The 21,405-nt window shown below is 40.6% G+C and overlaps 1 protein-coding gene across 2 annotated transcripts in view; it reads right to left on the bottom strand.

Moving 5' to 3' along the window:
• Positions 1 to 21,405, bottom strand: part of PHEX (phosphate regulating endopeptidase X-linked) — a 209,578-nt gene that overhangs the window by 124,896 nt on the left and 63,277 nt on the right. Inside the window, exons 8-11 of one of the 2 annotated variants that reach the window (XM_012784616.2) lie at positions 18,686 to 18,769; positions 17,555 to 17,700; positions 5,139 to 5,232; positions 2,210 to 2,338 (exon numbers count right to left, since the gene is read on the bottom strand). In XM_012784616.2, coding sequence (XP_012640070.1) covers positions 2,210 to 2,338; positions 5,139 to 5,232; positions 17,555 to 17,700; positions 18,686 to 18,769 — 453 coding nt within the window. The remainder of the gene's footprint in view (positions 1 to 2,209; positions 2,339 to 5,138; positions 5,233 to 17,554; positions 17,701 to 18,685; positions 18,770 to 21,405) is intronic. The other variant, XM_075999112.1, reaches the window with a different exon arrangement.

Below are 21,405 nucleotides of genomic sequence, written 5' to 3'. Positions count from 1 at the left end.
CTGATACCAATTATTTGAATAATCATGACTTAATAGACCCTCTTAAGTCTTTGCATTTAAAAATTCAGTGTTTACTGACCATCTGCATTCAAGTTACTCATATATTTGTAACTAATTGACTACATGAATCATTATTAGTTAATCATGCCTGGATATTTTGCTTCATGACATTTGTAATACATAATTCATCAAAAAGAAATTACACAACAAAGAAACCTGGCTAAATCCAAATTTCTAATTCAAAATACATCCTCTCAATAGCAAAAAAAAAAAAACAAAGAATCTAATTTAAAAATAGGCAAAAAAACCTCTGAATAGACATTTTTCCAAAAAAGACATACAAATAGCCAGCAGGTATATGAAAAGGTACTAAATACAACTAATCATCAGAGAAATGCTAATCAAAACCATAGTGATATATCACCTCACACCTGTTAAGATGGCTATACCCCATAATATTCTGAAATTTAAAAAAAAAAACCTTTAAAAAAAACTCTAGAGATAAGTATTGGTGAGGGTGTAAAAAAAGTGAATGCTCTTACGTCATTGGTGAGAATCCAAATTGGTATAGGCATTATGGAAAACAGTATAGAGGGTCTTTGTATTTTTAAAAAAATCTAGGTACAAGTTTTCTGAAAACTGAAGCAGTGACTTGTACTAATGCAACAGATTTTGGTAAAGAAAGTATTGTTATCCAAGTCAACTGGCCTGGACTGCTCCCATGAATAATCACTTGAGGCCGGGCGTGGTGGCTCACGCCTGTAATCCTAGCACTCTGGGAGGCTGAGACGGGCGGATTGCTGGAGGTCAGGAGTTCGAAACCAGCCTGAGCAAGAACGAGACCCCGTCTCTACCATAAATAGAAAGAAATTAATTGGCCAACTAATATATATAGAAAAAATTAGCCGGGCATGGTGGCACATGCCTGTAGTCCCAGCTACTCGGGAGGCTGAGGCAGAAGGATTGCTTGAGCCCAGGAGTTTGAGGTTGCTGTGAGCTAGGCTGACGCCACAGCACTCACTCTAGCCTGGGCAACAAAGCAAGACTCTGTCTCAAAAATAATAATAATAATAATCACCTGGGCTTGTTTTTCTGGTAGTAACTATTACTCCTGAAAACTGCTTGGGGTTTTTTTTGGGGGGGAGGGGGGTAGTAAAAAATTTAAGATAGGAATACCATGCAATGCAGTCATCCCACTATTGGGTATATATCGAAATGAAATAAAATCAATATCTTGAAGAAATATCTGCACCCCTATTTTCATTACAGCAATATTGACAATAGCCAAGGTATGGAATCAACCTAAATGTCCCACTGATAGATGAATAAAGAAAATATAATGTGCGTGTATATATATACACATGCACACACATATACACACAATGGAATATTATTCAGCCTTTTGCAACAACATGGATAAACTGAGAGAACATTATACTAAGTGAAATAATCCAGACACAGAAAGACAAATACTGTGTGATCACACTTATATGTGGAATTGTAAAAAAGTTGAACTCATAGAAGCAGAAAGCAGAAGAGTAGTTGCCAGGGGCTGGAGGAAGAAGAGTGAAAAGATGTTGGTCAAAGGATACAAACATTCAATAATAAAATGAATAAGATGTAGAGATCTTACATACAGCATTGGTGACTACAGTTACTAATAATGTATTGTGCACTTAACTTTGCTAAGAGAGTAGATCTTAAGTGTCCTCACCACACACACACACAAAATGGTAAATAAGTGTGGTGATGGATGTGTTCATTTGTGGCAATGATTTCACAATGTATATCAACTGTATCAAATCACCATGTTGTATACCCTGAATATATATAATTTGTTAAATGTACCTCAATAAAGCTAGAAGAAAAAAATACACCCTCTTTTAATGCAGCTGAAATAAATGGAGAAGAATATATTGCCATGGTGATGAGTCTCTCTTTAAATTCATGACCTTGAACTTCACCTAGACCTGGACCAGCTCCTGCCTCCAAGCAGCCATACTATTCTTCCTTAGTTTATTCTCTATCTGCTTGCTTATCCTCACTCTCATTTGATGACCTTTCTTCCTAGTTCACTGAGAAATTGCAAGAATATGAAGAGGACACCTGCAGACCCCTACCACCTGGAAGGCTAACATTGCCTGCTTTTACCCTTTTCAGATCCGGCTGGATCACTACTGGTTTTGACCAGCTAGGAAGCACCACTTACCATCTCCTTCTTATCTTCCTGGAAGTGCACATCCACAAACATTTTCCCAACAACGTAAGGGAGGGCACTTTCGATAAAGTTTACACATTTGTCCCATTGAGGCAGCAAAGTCGTGGTCCCCTGGATTACCTGCGGGAGATCATTGATCCAGAGTGAAGTTCATTTGAATAAAACCTATGGCTGAAAAAAATTCAAAATATCTGAAGAAAACAGTCTAGAAAACATTGCGCACCCCAACCCATATACATGTGTCAGGCAGTAGAGGCAAAGGTGAAATCAGATGAATAAAAAAATCATGCTTGGCCCGGCACGGTGGCTCACACCTGTAATCCTAGCACTCTGGGGGGCCAAGGCGGGTGGATTGCTCGAGGTCAGGAGTTCGAAACCAGCCTGAGCAAGAGTGAGATCCCATCTCTACTATAAATAGAAAGAAATTAATTGGACAACTAAAAATATATAGAAAAAATTAGCCAGGCATGGTGGCGCATGCCTGTAGTCCCAGCTACTCGGGAGGCTGAGGCAGGAGGATCGCTTGAGTCCAGGAGTTTGAGGTTGCTGTGAGCTAGGCTGACGCCACGGCACTCACTCTAGCCCAGGCAATAAAGTGAGATTCTGTCTCAAAAAAAAATTCCTGCTTGTCACCAGTTATCAAACTGTATCATGTAGTTTTGTTATCAAAATACATTTATCATATTTTGATAACAAAACTACATGAAAATGTCTCAACAGTGAAAAATAATGTATTTCTCCTTTTCTTCCAATTTTCTCCATTAGACAAAGGATCTGGACGATGGTATAGCTCCTCTGTGTTCCTCAGGGACATGAGAGGATGGTGTTCAAGTGTCCAGATAGTATTTAATATCTACTGAGAAGTAAAGTTCTACTGATAAATGTCTAGAATCAATGGGTGACCAAGTTCCTACCTAATAAAGGTTTCCTTGCTCCCGGTAGTACACTCAACGAGGCAGACCAGGAGAACATGGTCCACCATGAGCAACCCAGGGAGAATATTTACATGTGTCATAGCCAAGAACACACTGGTAAACAAGTAAAATAAAGATGTAAACGCTTTTCCCATCTGTCCCAATTATACCATTACAAGAAAACATTTACAAACAAGTAAGGAGGTTTCAAAGCAGGAACTGAAAGCCTCAGAAGTTTACTCTTGGGGATGAAAGCAGAGAAATAAATACAATTTAAGTTGCTCTTGGAAGGTGGGGTGCAGACAGGCAGTGAGGAAGGGAGGCGCTGAGAATGGTGGCCGGAAGTGCCCCTTGCACCATGTTAGACCCAGGTTGTTGGAGCAGGGTGAATGGGATTGAGGCTTCAGTTCATCTATTCTTCCTCTTCTTTCTGGTAACACAACCCCTCTCAGAGGTAAGGGATAAATCTATTTTTTTTTAAAGCTCTAGAGAAAGAGATTCTACAACCTTCTCTGGCAATTCGATATTATATTTAGCACTTCATGCCCAAAAAACATCCCCTCATACCTAACCTCAAATTTTCACACAATATTTCTTACACCTCTCTCTCTCTCATTCTCCTCACAGTGGGGGTGGGAAGCAGCTGGGTCTCATCTTTTATGTGATCCACAGGAGTTAAAAATACACTCGCACACACAAAAAAATCTACTTGTTTTGTATCTTAACCCTTTGATATGATCTGAATAAATATAGTTGGTTTATGTTGTTCTCTATAAAGTGGCATTATATTCTAGTGACTTTAAAGGTTCAAAATGTACCCAAATAATTGTACTACTCTTCAAGAGTAATAGCCCATTCAGAATTCCTGTACTTTACTAGTTGTTCTAATAACAAAAATGTTTGTTAAATGAAATCATAGCTTATAAGATTTGCCATTCACTTAACTTGAAGTTGATGGAAAAATAAACCTAAAACATTTTTTTTTTTTTTTGAGACAAAGTCTCACTCTGTTGCCCGGGCTAGAGTGCCGTGGCATCAGCCTAGCACACAGCAACCTCGAACTCCTGGGCTCAAGTGATCCTCCTGCCTCAGCCTCCCAAGTAGCTGGGACTACAGGCATGCACCACCGTGCCCGGCTAATTTTTTCTATATATATTAGTTGGCCAATTAATTTCTTTCTATTTTTTTAGTAGAGATGGGGTCTCACTCTTGCTCAGGCTGGTTTCAAACTCCTGACCTTGAGCGATCCTCCCGCCTTGGCCTCCCAGAGTGCTAGGATTACAGGCATGAGCCACCATGCCTGGTCTAAAATATTTTTTTAAAGTCACAAAATCCTTAAGTCCTCTAGTGGTGAGAATTACTCAGACACAAGCCTCAGAAACGAAGAGGAGAATAACACCCGTGCAAGTTTGGAAGCGAGCAAAGGTGGAAGAGAAGCACAAATTAAAGAGCCAGATGAGTGGGGGGAGAAGAAAAGCATCCCAGGCGATCGAGTGAGGCCGCAGAGGGGACTAAATTGGAGGCTTTTGGACCTAGCCGAATTAGGGGAGATTCAAAGATCTAGGTAAAATTAAAGATAAAACTCTATCCCAAATTAAAAATGAAACTTTAGCATATACTACATATATCATGCACATTTTGAATATTCAGAATACTGAAAATAAAAGTTACAAATATGTCACTAAGAAATGTTCAAACTATAATTACAATGGCCCAGTTAAAAATGGGAATACGTTGATAACAGGGAGTGAAAACAATGTGATGGCCTCAAGTATTGCTCTAAATATATTTATATAGCCCCATCAAAGTAGTGCTTGAGTGTACTTTACTATTTATAAGTTATACCTAAATAAAAAGAAATAAAGCAAAAAGTAAAGAAGGGTTTGGGCTGCAACTGTCCCTCCCCCATCCAATCCCTAGAGATGATTTTTACTGGATCAGTTAATGGACTATTCCAGCATGCAAAGTTATTCAGTGATGTAACATTGCAACCTTCTTAAACTTACCCGTGAGAATTCCAGCCACCTATACTGAAAGCGCCTGCTAAGGTTCGGAATTCTGGAATAAACCATTCTCCACACCAAATAGTTGGCAATGGTCCTGTTAACAGAGAGAGATGCACATTTATCATATTTTAGGTCAATATCTGATGCTCTGCAGAACACCTTGAGAAAAACAGTTGGCAAAGCTCCGTGGAGAGACTTCTTGCTCATACAAAAATGCAGAATTGTCATTTGAGAAATGACATAAGATGATACAACGTCAATAAGCACAATCACAATTGGCTTGCCTTTCGTCGCCTAATGCAGATAGATGAAATAAAGATTCCAGCCCCAGACCTCAGAGTGAACATTTTGCTTTTCCTCCCAGTATACAGAGTCCACTGTTGCACAGCCTTTCATGTCTGGAAATTGTGAATATCTCTGAGTTACAGTAGGTCTTTCAATAATGTCATTGCATTCAATAGCCTTTCGTTATAACATCGATAAGAAAAAAAAAAAATCGATTCTGGCCAGGGCCGCTGTTTGTGTGGAGTTGCCATGTTCTCCCCATATCTCTGAGGGTTTTCTCCAAGTGGTCCAGTTTTCTCCCACATCCCAAAGCTCTGCACATGAAGAGTCTAAGTTGTCCCAGTGTGAGTGCAGGTGTGTGTACAAGCGTGCCCTGCAACAGGATGGCATCCTGGCCAGGACTGGGTCCTGCCTGGTGCCCTGAGCTACTGGGATGAGCTATGACCATCCAAGATGCTGAACTTCAATCAGCAGGTCAATAATTAGCTTGTTTTTATTCATCTTTCTTAAATGTATGTATAGCTCAAATGTATTTCAATGTTTAATACTAGAAGTGTTTGGGTCTTTATTTAGAAGTCTGGTGATATTTCTATGACAAGAAACAAGCTGTTTCTTGTTTATATCAATTGAACTCTTGTTTATATCAATTATCCTATGGTAAAATTGGTTGCATTATAAGTCATTTCACTTAAAGTCACAGTTTCCAAGAACCTATCCATGACATTAAGTGAGGACTTACTATATTAGGTGACTTGATAAAATGCATATGTATTCTTTGCCTTTGGAAACTAACAGCAAAATATTGGCTAATACCAATTATCTAAATTTGTACACTAGCTCTCTATTTACTAAATATCACTTAAGCCCTCTGATTTTATCTTTCCTTGTCATACAATGAAGATGATCTCTACTTTATGGGATTATTTTGAGGTCAAAATAAATAACAAAATGCAAAGAGTAAATTCCTAGGTTTGTCATTTACTTCCAAATGTATGAACAATCCCATATGCTCATGTAATGCCCATGATACATATTTTTAAAAATCTGTTACATGGTTTTTTGGTTTTTGTTTGAGACAGAGTCTCACTGTGTTGCCTAGGCTAGAGTGCCGTGGCGTCAGCCTAGCTCACAGCAACCTCAAACTCCTGGGCTCAAGCGATCCTCCTGCCTCAGCCTCCCGAATAGCTGGGACTACAGGCATGCGCCACCATGCCCAGCTAATTTTTTCTATATATTTTTAGCTGTCCAATTAACTCTTTCTATTTTTAGTAGAGACGGGGTCTCACTCTTGCTCAGGCTGGTTTCGAACTCCTGACCTTGAGCGATCTGCCCAGAGTGCTAGGATTACAGGCATGAGCCACCACACCCAGCCTAAATCTGTTACATTTTAAGCGTTGCCTTTCTCTATAAGCAAAAGATAAACTGACCTCAGAAGGATGTGTGACCTGAGTTAATTTCTAACTCAATAGTGATGATGTATTTTTAACGACCCATCCCCTCCCAGCTGTGCCATTACCATGGTGACTAATAACGCACATTCCTGAGATGGCTCTTCCATCTGCAACCATGTGAGAGCCGTGTGACATGACAATGCTCACCAGCCCATCAAGAACAATGCGCGTTCTCATCTGCACTGTGCTCTGACAAAGTGGATATGCATTCCTATCAGTAAAATACTTTTCAGCATATACACCTAATATGTGGATGTTTAATTTATATAGAGATAAACTAACAGACTGTTAGGAAAATTTTTAACAAATATAGAAACAGAAATTTTCTTCAGAAGTCATTAATCTTTCAAACACCACTGGATTAACTCTTTAAGACACATTATTCATATAGGATTATGTTAATGCAATGACACTAGGTGTAAATCCACATTTTATATCATCTTCTTGACTATTTCAAAACCTGTTGACATGGTCTTGTCATATGTGGTTAGACTGCCATTGTTTTTCTCTCATCACCTGGCTAACTTAGGTGACATGGTAGCCTGGGAGAAGGGTTACATCTGCCATTTTCTAGCTGTTCACTTGTGCTTACATTATTAGTACGAGTTTTAATTTCTGTTTCTCTGTAAGAATTTTTAAGCCACTTGTCCACGTTGTAAGGATTAAACTAGATAATGAAATTCATAAATCTACAGGTCTATGCATATAGCTCAAGATTATTTTTAATATATCAAATGAAAACAAGCCAGAGGAAGTGACATGGCTCTCACTCCTGTGCCATATGGATTAAATGAGGGGTCTGTGGCCATCAATATAGAACTCAATAAAGCCTAGTTTTTTGTTGTTGTTGTTGTTGTTTTGAAACAGAGTCTTACTTTGTTGCCCAGGCTAGAGTGAGTGCTGTGGTGTCAGCCTAGCTCACAGCAACCTCAAACTCCTGGGCTCAAGTGATCCTACTGCCTCAGCCTCCCGAGTAGCTGGGACTACAGGCATGTGCCACCATGCCCGGCTAATTTTTTCTATATGTAATAGTTGGCCAATTAATTTCTATTTATAGTAGAGATGGGGTCTTGCTCTTGCTCAGGCTGGTTTCGAACTCCTGACCTCGAGCAATCCGCCCACCTTGGCCTCCCAGAGCGCTAGGATTACAGGCGTGAGCCACCGCGCCTGGCCAAGCCTAGTTATTTTTAAATTTAGAAAAAAAACAAAGATAAAAGTCCTAAAGGTTTCTTCTTGGGCCAAATAGATCTTGGTGGGGTATGCATACTCCCCCCGTCAGAGACCACTGCCCTAAACAGCAAAGTCTAGCCCTCATCCATGCTCTGTTGAGGCCACTATAATAAACATGTAGTTTTTAGGTCACTCCTTTGGCTCTTTTGCATTCACATCCCTGCAAGACAAAAAAGTGCTTCCTGAGCACTTAATGTAGGTCAACTATTGTGCCAGATGCCACAAGGAATGTAAAGAAATAGGAACCCAGCACCTATAGTTGGAGAACTCAAAGTCTAGTTGGGAACACAGATTTCAACTTGGTCATATAGTTGAGTTTTTTAATTGAAGGAACACCCTGTAAGTACCTAAAGGATCTTTCTATCATTCACTCAATCAACACATCCTAAGCATCCACGTATGTACGAATAGTTCTAGATGCTGGGGAGATGAAAAGGTGAGAAAGATATAATCCTTGATCTCTTGAAGCTTTTAGCTGAGCAGAGGAGATGAGGCAAGTGCATAATGATTGGGCACCCAAAAAAGTATTAAGACACTTCACTGGAGGGACAGCACATCACAAACTGAGGGGTATGGGTAGGTTTCATGAGAAGGACATGCCTAAAAGTTGGAAGGATTTGGTATGTGAAGCAGGAACATGAACCCTGGACAGGCTAAGTAACAGCTACGTTGGCTTATATGTTGGAGGGGACAGTGAGCAGGGTCATCGCTGAAGGAAGTAGCCAGAAAGACCCACACTGGGGAGACAAAGGCAGTAATCAAGGTCTAGTGTCTAGGACATCAATGGGTAGATCCTGGCCCTAAGGAAAGGTCTTTACATTCTTTGGCCTTAAAATATTGCTTGCACCCATAGCCAACATCATACTAAATGGGGAAAAATTGAAATCATTCCCACTTAGAACTGGAACCAGACAAGGCTACCCACTATCTCCACTTCTGTTCAACATAGTGCTGGAAGTCTTGGCTACAGCAATCAGACAGGAAAATGGAATCAAAGGTATCCAAATAGGGGCAGAAGAGATCAAACTTTCACTGTTTGCTGATGATATGATATTGTATCTAGAAAACCCCAAGGATTCAACCAAGAAACTCCTGGAACTGATCAATGAATTTAGTAAAGTCTCAGGATACAAAATCAATACACAGAAATCAGAGGCATTCATATACGCCAACAACAATCTAATTGAGAACCAAATCAAAGACTCAATTCCCTTCACAATAGCAACAAAGAAATTAAAGTACCTAGGAATATACTTAACCAAGGACGTAAAAGACCTCTACAGGGAGAACTATGAAACACTGAGGAAGGAAATAGCAGAGGATGTAAACAGATGGAAATCCATACCATGCTCGTGGATCGGCAGACTCAATATCATCAAAATGTCTATACTACCCAAACTGATCTACAGATTCAATGCAATACCTATTAAAATCCCATCAGCATACTTCACAGATATAGAAAAAATAATTTTACGCTTCGTATGGAACCAAAGAAGACCCCTAATATGAAGAGCAATTCTAGGCAACAAAAACAAAATGGGAGGCATTAATATGCCAGATATCAAACTATACTACAAAGCTGTAGTAATTAAATCAATATGGTATTGGCACAAAAATAGGAATATTGACCAGTGGAACAGATGTGAGAATCCTGATATAAAACCATCCTCATATAGCCATCTAATCTTTGACAAAGCAGACAAAAACATACGCTGGGGAAAAGAATCCCTCTTCAATAAATGGTGCTGGGAAAACTGGATAGTCACCTGTAGAAGGCTAAAACAGGACCCACACCTCTCACCTCTCACAAAAACCAACTCACGCTGGATAACAGACTTAAACCTAAGGTATGAAACTATTAGAACTCTAGAGGAAAAAGTTGGAAACACTCTCCTAGACATCGGCCTGGGCAAAGAGTTTATGAAGAAGTCCCCAAAGGCAATCACAGCAGCAACAAAAATAAATAAATGGGACATGATCAAACTACAAAGCTTCTGCACAGCCGAAGAAATAGTCATGAAAGTAAACAGACAACCTACAGAATGGGAGAAAATTTTTGCATCCTATGCATCCGATAAGGGACTGATAACTAGAATATACTTAGAACTCACGAAAATCAAGAAGAAAAAATCAAATAACCCCATTAAAAAGTGGGCAAAGGACTTGAACAGAAACTTTTCTAAAGAAGACAGAAGAATGGCCAACAAACATATGAAAAAATGCTCAACATCTCTAATCATCAGGGAAATGCAAATCAAAACCACAATGAGATATCACTTAACCCCAGTGAGAATGGCCTTTATCAAAAAATCTCCAAACAATAAATGCTGGCATGGTTGCGGAGAGAGAGGAACACTCCTACACTGCTGGTGGGACTGCAAACTAGTTCAACCTCTGTGGAAAGCAATATGGACATACCTTAAAGCAATACAAGTGAATCTTGTATTGGGCTGTATTTGATCCAGCAATCTTGTATTTGATCCAGCAATCCCATTGCTGGGCATCTACCCAAAAGATCCAATGACACTCTACAAAAAAGACACCTGCACTCAAATGTTTATAGCAGCACAATTCATAATTGCAAGGCTGTGGAAACAGCCCAAGTGCCCATCAATCCAAGAATGGATTAATAAAATGTGGTATATGTATACCATGGAGTACTATTCAGCTCTAAGAAACAATGGTGATATAGCACATCTTATATTTTCCTGGTTAGAGCTGGAACCCATACTATTAAGTGAAGTTTCCCAAGAATGGAAAAACAAGCACCACATATACTCACCAGCAAACTGGTATTAACTGAGTAGCACCTAAGTGGACACATAGGTACTACAGTAATAGGGTATTGGGCAGGTGGGAGGGGGCGGGTATATACATACATAATGAGTGAGATGTGCACCATCTGGGGGATGGTCATGATGGAGACTCAGACTTGTGGGGGGAGGGGGGGAAATGGGCATTTATTGAAACCTTAAAATCTGTACCCCCATAATATGCCGAAATAAAAAATAAATTAAATTAAATTAAAAATATATATATATATATATTGCTTGCTTGGTGTGTGAGCCATGCTGGATCCATAGACCCGGGTTAGCAGGTCAACAGCTGGCAGACGTCCTTCCATGAATTCAAAAGATATTCCCACAAGGGGGTGGTGATATGCCAGGTGAATTGGAAAGTTGTCAGGATGGGGCCTGATGATAATGGTAGAAGAGAGAGTATGGCCATGTACACTGGGGTTTTAGAAATAAGGTCCTTTCCACCTTCCCTGAAATCATCCCATAGAGGACTCTCACATTATCTATGATCTTAACAGCACTGCTGTAGGAGAGATGTTATTATACCCACTTTACATATAAGGAAACTTGTGGCTTAGTACCATTAAATAAAATCATGATCACAGGCGCGATGGCTCACGCCTGTAATCCTAGCTCTCTGGGAGGCCAAGGCGGGCGGATCGTTTGAGTTCAGGAGTTCAAAACCAACCTGAGCAAGAGCAAGTCCCCATCTCTACTATAAATAGAAAGAAATTAATTGGCCAATTAATATATATAGAAAAAATTACCCGGGCATGGTGGCGCGTGCCTGTAGTCCCAGCTATTTGGGAGGCTGAGGCAGTAGGATTGCTTGAGCCCAGGAGTTTGAGGTTGCTGTGAGCTAGGCTGATGCCATGGCACTCACTCTAGCCTGAGTAACAAAGCGAGACTCTGTCTCCAAAAGAAAAAATCATGATCACATATTCAGTGGGTTTCAAACTAGTGGAATCACCAGAGGAGTTTTAAAAAGTCCAAACACCTAAGCCACCCCAGATCAATTAAATTACAATGTCTTTAGAGTGGCACCCAGCAGAAATATTACTTCTAAATCTCCCCAGCTAAGTCCAATGTGTGGCCAAGTTAGGGAACCACTGTAATAAGCGATGGAGGCTGGACCAGACCCAGGAGTGTCTAACTCTAAAGCCTGCAAAAGCAGGGAAAACCCTATGCCACACAGGGATGAATTAAAGCCTCTAATTCAGCTAAGATTTTCTGGCCAGTCACAGAGACCCCAAAACACTCCAACAAAGGCAGTTCGCAGAAATCTGTGGGCATGAGAAGAGCACAGTGAGGTTTCCCTGGCCAAGGCATTACTAAGATGATAGCATAACGGCAAGACCTCTGAGAGCTGCAAGAGGGAATGTCGAGAAGCTCACACAGAGAGACAATGGCACTAATGAGTTTCTTCAGTGTGTTATAAATATACTGACAGAGCGCCGCCGAGCACAGCTTTAGAGTGCTAATATTACCACACCAGGAACAGATATGACCATAATGACTGAATCACTGCCACCTAATGCTCAGATACATCAAAAAACAAAACAAAAATCAGACTCAGCAACAGTTCTTAAAAATAACACATAATACCTTTTTGTTTTTTCCCAAAAAGCATTTTCAGCAGTATGGTAATTTCCCCAAATGGCAATAAATACAGTAGAGAAAGGCAAAGCATCCCCAAAGAGAATCCACCACCACTAAGAGAGCAATAAGAAATTATTTCCCAAAGCTTCTGACTCCGAAGAATTTTTTATTTTCAGATTTGGGATACTCATTTGGTAAGTATAATGCAAATATTCCAAAATCCAAAGAAATTCAAAATCTGAAACACTTATGGCCCCAAACATTTCAGATAAGTGATACTCAACCTGTAGCGGCAGTTTACATTTCTGTTACATTTAAGAGATCCTAAAATACCTTCTTTGATCCTCATGACAGGGCTGTGGTTATTATTGTGCCCATTTTCAGATGAAGAAAACAAAGGTCGGAGGTCAAGGAACTTCAAAGAATGTGTCAAATCCAGGACTAACATTTGGGTCTTCAAATTTCAGAGCTTATGTTTGCTCCTCTCAGTCATACTACCTGAGGTGAACCAGAGAGAGGCTTCTCAAAGGTTCTCAAAGCCAAGGAAATCTTCCTAAATCCTATAGGCTGCCCAGAGGTATGCCTAAGACAGTGGTTCTCAAAGTATATCCCTGGGCCAACAGCTTCAGTGTGGCCTGAGAATTTGTTAGAAAATTCCTGGGCCTCAGCCCAGACCTACTGAATCAGACTCTGTGGGGATGGGGCTCAATACTCTAAACTGGGCAACAGAGCAAGACCCTGTCTCAAAAAGAATAGTCTGTATTTTAATAAGCCCTCCAGGGGATTCTGATGCTCATAAGGTTTAAGAACTACTTGTCTGGGAAAACTCTACCTCCCCTCATCTTTACAGAAAGACACAGCTCAATTAGAACTTCCTAAATCCTAGATCAGTGCTTCTTAAACTTGAATATGTATATGAGCCCCCTGGAGAACTCATTCAGTTTCAGACTCTGATTTAGTAGGTCTGGGACAGAGCCTGACATTCTGCATTTCTGACAAGCTCCCCAGTAACACCTATACTGCTTGTCCATGGACCATACTTTGACTAGCAATGCCCTAGAGATCAGTGGTTCCCAACATTTTGGCACCAGGGACCAGTTTCATGGAAGACAATTTGTCCACAGACCAAGGGCAAGGGGGATGGTTTGGGGATGATTCAAAGGCATTACATTTATTGTGCAGTCAAACCTCTCTGCTAATGATAATTTGTACTTGCAGCTGCTCCCCAGCGCTAGCATCACCGCCTCAGCTCCACCTCGGATCATTAGACATTAGATTCTCATAAGGAGCGCGCAACCTAGATCCCTCGCATGCACAGTTTACAGTAGGGTTTGTGCTCCTATGAGAATCTAATGTCCCCACTGATCTGACGGGAGGCAGAGCTTATGCAGTGATGTGAGCAATGGAGAACAGCTGCAAATAGAGATGAAGCTTCACCAGCTCATCTGTCACTTGCCTCCTGCTGTGCAGCCTGGTTCCTAACAGGCCACTGACCAATACCTGTCTGCAGCCCAGGGGTTGGGGAACACAGCCCTAGATCACCCTCAGAAGAGCTGAGTCCCATGAGAGGCACACATAACAGCACATTTTCCAGGTAAGCCTTTGGAAACATGCAACAAGAATCATCTTAAAGTACATTGTGCTTGCTTTATATGAAAATAAAACTAAAGACAGGGAAGCTAACAGGGGTTTGGCAAAACTCCAAGGGTTTGCTTTAGGCCAGCCTGCAAAAAAACAATTCCAGTTCAGACGATCTCCGTGAGGCCAGGCCTGACCAGGAAGAGGAACCCAACTCAACTCTCTCTGATGCCATCCTTCCTCAGCCTCTCCCTTCCTACTCTTTCTCCTCAGATCAAAGTATTAATAGATGGTAAAGCAATTGAGGCAGCCTCAAGTCAGGAGTGGAGAGGAGAGTTGAAAGAGACAGAAAGGGAGAGAAGTCTGTAGTGCCCCTCACTTGGTGACATGCTAGTGAATGTTTACCAACTGCCTTGTCAAGAAAAAAATAAAATGATTCGCAGCATTTGCCAATTTCCATAGTGCAAAACTCCCACCATAGTTGATTTCAAACTATCAAAGTGAGATCACTGAACATGGACTTAGGAAGAAATGCACACAACTTGGGGATCGAGCAGAAAATCACTGCCTCCTCACCCCCCCCCCCTTTCCACCTCAAACACCAACTCCTCTTCCCCACAGGCAACCTCCAGGCCATGCCTCCAGTGGCCTGCCATCAGATGTTCAATGTGCATGGCAGGAGGCAGAGGGGGCACAGCAGGAAAGCATCTGCCATTGAAAGAAAAGTGTTCAAGAAAATGAGATAAATTCTTTGATAGAGGTGTGTCTAGGGAAACTCCAACTCCTTTTCCTCCTGGGCACACAGACTATATTTCCCAGCCTCCCCTACAATTTGATGAATCATGTGACTGAGTTCTGGCTTATGGAATATGAATAGAAGTGACATACCCCACATTTAGCCCTTTCCACAAAAACCTATCCAATCTTCTACCATCTCTCTTTCCCCATCCACCAGCTGAATGGAGAGGATGCCAAAAACCCAGAGGAGGGCAGAGCCACAAGATGGAAGGAGCCCGGGTTACTGAGTCGCTACTTGGAAGAACACCCATGTTGGACTATTCCATGAGCAGAAGATATAATTTAGCCAATGAGAGTTTAGAAGTGCTTGTTACAGCAACTGGTATATCCTGAACTAAAATGGTAACTATGGGGACCCGAGAAGACCCGTCCTCAACTAGCCTTGTAATGCTATATGAGTGAGGATCAAACATGATCAGCAATGCAAACACTTCATAATGGTATGCAAATAAAGTGTTGCCAATCTTCTCAAGATGCATATAGTGTCTTGAAATCTCACAAGAATACACAGAATACAAGTCATTTGTGATGCATTGGTTACTGAAATTTGGTTTTTGTCTTTATTTTTAAATGAAGTTTTTATATGTACATAATGTCTACAGGTAATTTTTCTATCTATATCTTTTCTACTGCTGTTCACCATGTTTACATTTTTCCAAGTTATCATTTTGACAGGAGTAAAATCTCCCTCTAATAATGGTCTTTCCTGTTATAAAAAGTCCTACAATTCCAAAGCATAATCATCACCACAGAGATGATTTTTCTAATATAGTAAACCAAGTCCCAATCTATCCCCTGGTTGTAGAGTAGGCTTCTTTGGAAATAAAATGAATACAATATCCAGAATACCTATGATTGTACAACAGGAAGTAACACAGACACTAGAAGAAATGGCTCATTAGGTGCTGAAAAATGAGTACATAGCATGGCAAACTCCACATTTTAATGGAAATTACCACCAAAATTTAAAATGTGCTCAGTAACTCAATGGCATGTGAGTAGAAAATCACTTGGGTCAGATTTTATAATATTTCAAAGTTAGGAAGTACTTACACAGAAATTTTCTAATGCAGTGATTCCCCTTTCTGTCCCCCTCTAATAAAGCCAATCATAACTCTCCCAGAGTACTTATTTAATATACAGATTCCTGGGCCTCCCCCAAAGCTCTCCTCTATCAGACTCTATGGAGGAGGGCCTTAGAATCTGTATTTTCAACAAACACCCAAGGTGATGCTGCTGGTATTACTAGCCCATGGAACACATTTCAAATAGCAAGGCTCTATCCCAAACATATACTTACCTTCCTCTAGATTCAACTTTCTTTTATTAGTAGAAAAAAAAAATTTTTTTTTGAGACAGAGTCTCACTCTGTTGCCTGGGCTAGAGTGCTGTGGCATCAGCCTAGCTCACAGGAACCTCAAACTCCTGGACTCAAGCCATCCTCCTGCCCCAGCCTCCCAAGTAGCTGGAACTACAGGCATGCGCCACCATGCCCAGCTAATTTTTTCTATATATTTTTAGTTGTCCAGATAATTTCTTTCTATTTTTAGTAGAGACAGGGTCTCGTTCTTGCTCAGGCTGGTCTCGAACTCCTGAGCTCAAATGATCCTCCCACCTTGGCCTCCCAGAGTGCTAGGATTACAGGCATGAGCCATCGTGCCCGGCCAGAAAAAAAAAATTTTAAATCACCACTTATCTCTAAATGATAGAATTTTAAGTTAATTTATTGTTTCTTCTCTCCTTTTTCTATATGTTTTCCTCAATGAACATGGATTACTTTTATTATTAGAAGATATCTTTAAAAGAGCAGCTCTTCGCAAGTATCTAAGTGTTTCATAGGTGAGGATGCATGTTACACTTTATTGACTTAACTCCTTGGACTTCTGTAGGTGTCTTTTTTTTTTTTAACATAACTCCTGACCACATAGCCTTGTCTGAGTCCAAATGAGGAAATATGATTTTTAATCATGGCCCAGCAATTAGCTCAGTAAATTGTTTCATAAACTAGTTGACCTTTCTGTGATTCATTTTCTGTAGTCAAATCTGAAGGCCTTAATGAACATGTAAAATTCTCTTTCCTGGGCCTTTTTAGAATGCCTTTTCTTTGTAGTACTAATCTCCAAAGCAACAAATTCTAAAATATTCTTTAAAATAAAAAATACTTAACAGTTCCTAAAGTTGTTTCTCAGTGCAATTTTTCTACAGCTCTCAAAGTGGTCATGTGTGTTTGTAATATAGGTACTTTAGTTTATTGCCAGAAAGTGACTTAGTGGCCAAAAAGAAATTGGGGGTGGGGATGGCAGCAAAAGATGAAGAATGAACTAGGGAAAAAAAAAAAAAAAAAAAAAAAACGATGTTCATATAGAAATCTTAGAAAATAACATCATTATATAACTATTCTCAAAACTCATAAACAATTTAGGCTCTCGGAGAGAACAGTATAGAGAAAGACCAGAAATAAGGGGCAAAAACATTGTGCATTTGTTGTCATCGCAGCAAGTAAATTACACCAGACATTGGTTTTCGCCAATTCGTTACAAAAAGTGTCACGATTTTTCCTGTGACTCCTTTGTTGTGACATTCTTTAAAAACAGTTTTCAAAGGACGTGAGAAGGAAGGCCCTTATAATTTACAGAAAAGAGAAAAGTCACAGTAAAATTCACATGAAAGTTCTTACTTCTTCCTCTCAGAGCCTAATATCCTAAACAAATCTTTAAAGTACTGGGGGACGCGGACCACCACATTCTCTGAAGGGCCGATGTCTTTCAGGTGGGGGTAGAGTCTGGCATCAATGACCTTCTTGATGTAGCCCAGCCAGTCAAACTGAGGGAAGAGAGAAAAAAAAAAAAAAAAAAAAACCAGAGTGAGAGAACTTCTGCTAGGCAGCAAGTAAGAAAGGCAAATAATTAAAGATGCAACTGCTCAAATCTAGAAAATAAACTCTGGATCATTGCCATCCAGACCTATTGCCTTTCTTCCTCCCATATTCTCCCCCCTTCGCCTCCTCTCTCTCTGTCCTTTACTGTCCCCTCCCTCTCATACACACACAGATGCAGACGCCATGGTACATTACTGGTCTTCTAACACTGCCTTTCTTAACACAGGAGCAAACAAGCAGCGACAAAAAGCAACATGCCTCCATTCTTCAGAGTATGTCTATCTCACCTAATATGCCATTTGGTACTTTAGATTGGCTACCCTAAAAGTCATTTCCCAGCCTCTTCTCCCTTGCCTGTCTCCACTACTGAAATGGAAAACCAATTACTCAATGCCCAGCCTCCCCTGTAGTAAGGTGTGGCCGCATGACTCAATTCTGTTCAATAATAAATAAATGGAAGACATCTGGGGATATTCTGGAAAGGCTTTTTGTTTTTTTCTGGTAAAAAAAAAAAAAAAGGGCTATCACTTGCCCTTCCCCCTCCTTTCTGTCCTGAGGGCAGAATCAAACATGAAGCTGAAAAGCCAACACACCATGGAGAGTGGAATGGAAAGATAGAAAGAACTTGGGTTTCGGACAACATTGTTAAACAGCTAAGCCAACACCAATAACCACCAATGTCTAGACTTTTGCCCATAAGAAAATGGGGTTTAAGTTTTTAAGCCACTGTTGGAAAGATTTTCTCTTCCCTATAACAGAAGGTATTCCAGCACAGAGATGAGGGATATTTTATGTGATCGTTGACAATGATGATGATAACCAAAAAGATCGATAGTAGGTTTTCCAAGACAGAAATTTACACACAGATGAAATACAATTGCTTGTAAAATGACCAGTTAGGAGAAAGTTTTCTGGATTGTTTTCACCAACCTGGGGAATCATAGCACTCAGTTCAGAAATGTTCATTTTGTTGTACATGGCCTCACTGGTTCGGTTTTCATGTGGAATCATTATCTGTTGGAGAGGGACTTTGGTTATTTTTTTTTTTAATGAACCACTTCTTACTACATGACTACTTTCTACATGTGCCAAAACATCTGGATAGTATTATAACGTTTTTTCCAAGACTTTGGTGTGGTGCCCAACTGGAGGAAGAGAAAAAAAGACATCACTTTAGGCAGGATTAAGATTAAGAAACTAAAAAGAAACTTTCATGTCCTCTTCCATGTGAAATATTGTTCCCAGTACAGAAAGAACTACACAGAATCTCCCCCTCATCTATAACGTGGATGGACAAAATCTATTGCTGACTCAGTTTTGACAGCCAAACTGAAGTTGGACAATTGAGGCAAACATTCCACTTTCCCCTGTGGTCTCCAGATAATGATCTCAATACAGACCATCCCTGTAGGGGCAAATTTTATCTCTAGGGGCAAATTTTCAGTGATGAACACGAGACTGTCTGGATACCACTACTATCCACAATCATTTTGTCAACAGCTCATTCCTTCATTTTCCCCTCTTGTCTCTTTGGCCTTGAGATTCCCCTAGCTGTATTGCTGGGGATATGGATTCACTTACCACCTAAACACATTTCACAACCTGCCTCTCCAGTCCAGACTCTACACTCTTTCCATTCCCAATACTCATGTTCTTGGCCATTTGGTCAACACCAAATCGAAGCCTCTAGCCTCCTCCATGTTTAATCTAATCTAAAAGCAAGCAGCAGTGATTATCTTCCTCAAGGGCCACCTTAATCACCTCCATTGACAGGCAGTAGCTCCCATATCCACCCCTCAATTGCATCATGATTTTGTCTTCAGGCTAGCCATCATCCAATTCCCTCGTATTAAACTTGCCACCTCCCACTGCATACATTACTCTTCTACCCTTGCATCTCCTAGCCACCATCACCACCTCCATGGTTTGAACTATGATTCAAGGCTGCCTGAGATTCACCATCTCTAGAAAGCCTTCCCAATTAAACTCCACTTGATTCCAATCACAAGGGCCACTCCATCAACAAGCCCTCTCCTTGTGAAACACATATCTCTAGCTGGGATTGGTTAAATGCACACTTCCATGGCTGTATTTACAAGGACTTATTTGTGTTTGACTGGGTTGTCCTGTCTTCCCAGCTTCACAAGTTCCCCTTGGACTACGTGCCTCACTAATTTTGAATATATCTAGTGGCCTGCAGTGGAAAAGATGGAGTTGAGCATTACTAGCAGGCCACAAATGCACACACTGTGGATGTTTTGAGGCAAAATCACAGAGAGCTGAGAGGCAGACATTTGCCCCCTCTTTTCTAAATCCTTTAGTGCCCTTAGCTTCTCCCTCCTCACCCTCCACAGGGAGACCATGTGTAACTGACAAACAGCTTCGTGGATCTGCGTGAATCATTACCTCAGAGGATGTCCACACTCCTCTTCCACCTACCCCCCTTCTCCTCCCTCAGAGTCTCACAGCCCCAGGTTGGAGCCCTATGGCCTCAGAGCTGTTTTCAGCTCTCTGCCAGCTACTCTCCTCCACACAATGGATTTGTCACTTCATTTAGCCTCTTGACAATTCCCAGTCTTGCCTCAGCCCAGCTGTTGTTAGTTCCCTTTTTGGTCCAAATCCCTGGCTCAGGACAAGGCCTTCCCTGCTATGTAACAGCTTCAGTCCAAATTAGAGCTCTGGGCCTCCTATTTGCCTGAGAAGGGAATCTAGACAGCCTCTAGACATGGCTTAGAAGCACAGTCTTTGACTTCCAAACATCTGCAGCAGTCTTCACAGTTTTCAAAGGTGACATGCAGGAATGAATTTTTTGCACAGCAAGTAGGAATTTGGAGAGAGGTATATGCAGACATCATCACACCAGAGAGAGAGACGAATTCCCCTTCGTTATCCTTTACCCCTACTGCACACCTCAACACACCACCACCCCCTCAAACACAAAACCAATAAACACTTGGACTCTTGTTCACCTCAAGATTTTTACCAACTTCCTTCATAGAAAACTACCAACCCACATGCAAAAGTCTCTTGGGAAAAGCATCATTTTCTTTTCATTGCAGGGTTTCCTCACAAGTAGATTTCACTATATTTGTTCCCTCTGGGCCTAGGAACATACAGAGATTTTACACTTTGGTTCTTCTAGGGAAAAAAAAAATTATTCTATAAACAACACTAACTACTTAGGATTTCTCATTATTCTCCCACAAGTTTGTTCTTATATCTTTTTGTCTCTACCATGAGCCTAAAAGAATCTAAGGTGACTTACACAGAACATGTAATTCTGTATCATGTATGTGACACAATTTCATTAAAGTAGGGCAAGAAAAGAATGAAAAACAAGGGTATGTACAAAGTAGCACCAGAAAAGTAGGTTAAAAATGTTTACCCAGCATGCCCTAACCACTTTCTATATAAAATTTTATACCCAGTATTGGTGAACAGACTTCCCTGAACCCAGAACTTAGGTCAGACTGAGTATCAGTGGGAGTGGTATAAAATATAGATACTGGATTAAAAGCAACCTTCCATTCAAGTCAACTCAATAAGAATTTATTGAACATCTCTCTTCTATTTGAGCCAAACAGGAGTTTCTATAGGAAACTAGAGAGTCTCTGTGCTGCTATTCTATGGCCACAGCTGAGCAGCATATG

This window comes from Microcebus murinus, chromosome X (assembly GCF_040939455.1).
Source record: "Microcebus murinus isolate Inina chromosome X, M.murinus_Inina_mat1.0, whole genome shotgun sequence".
NCBI lineage: Eukaryota > Metazoa > Chordata > Mammalia > Primates > Cheirogaleidae > Microcebus > Microcebus murinus.
Note: the sequence above shows the minus strand (reverse complement) of the source record. Positions and strands in the feature narration are given on the sequence as shown.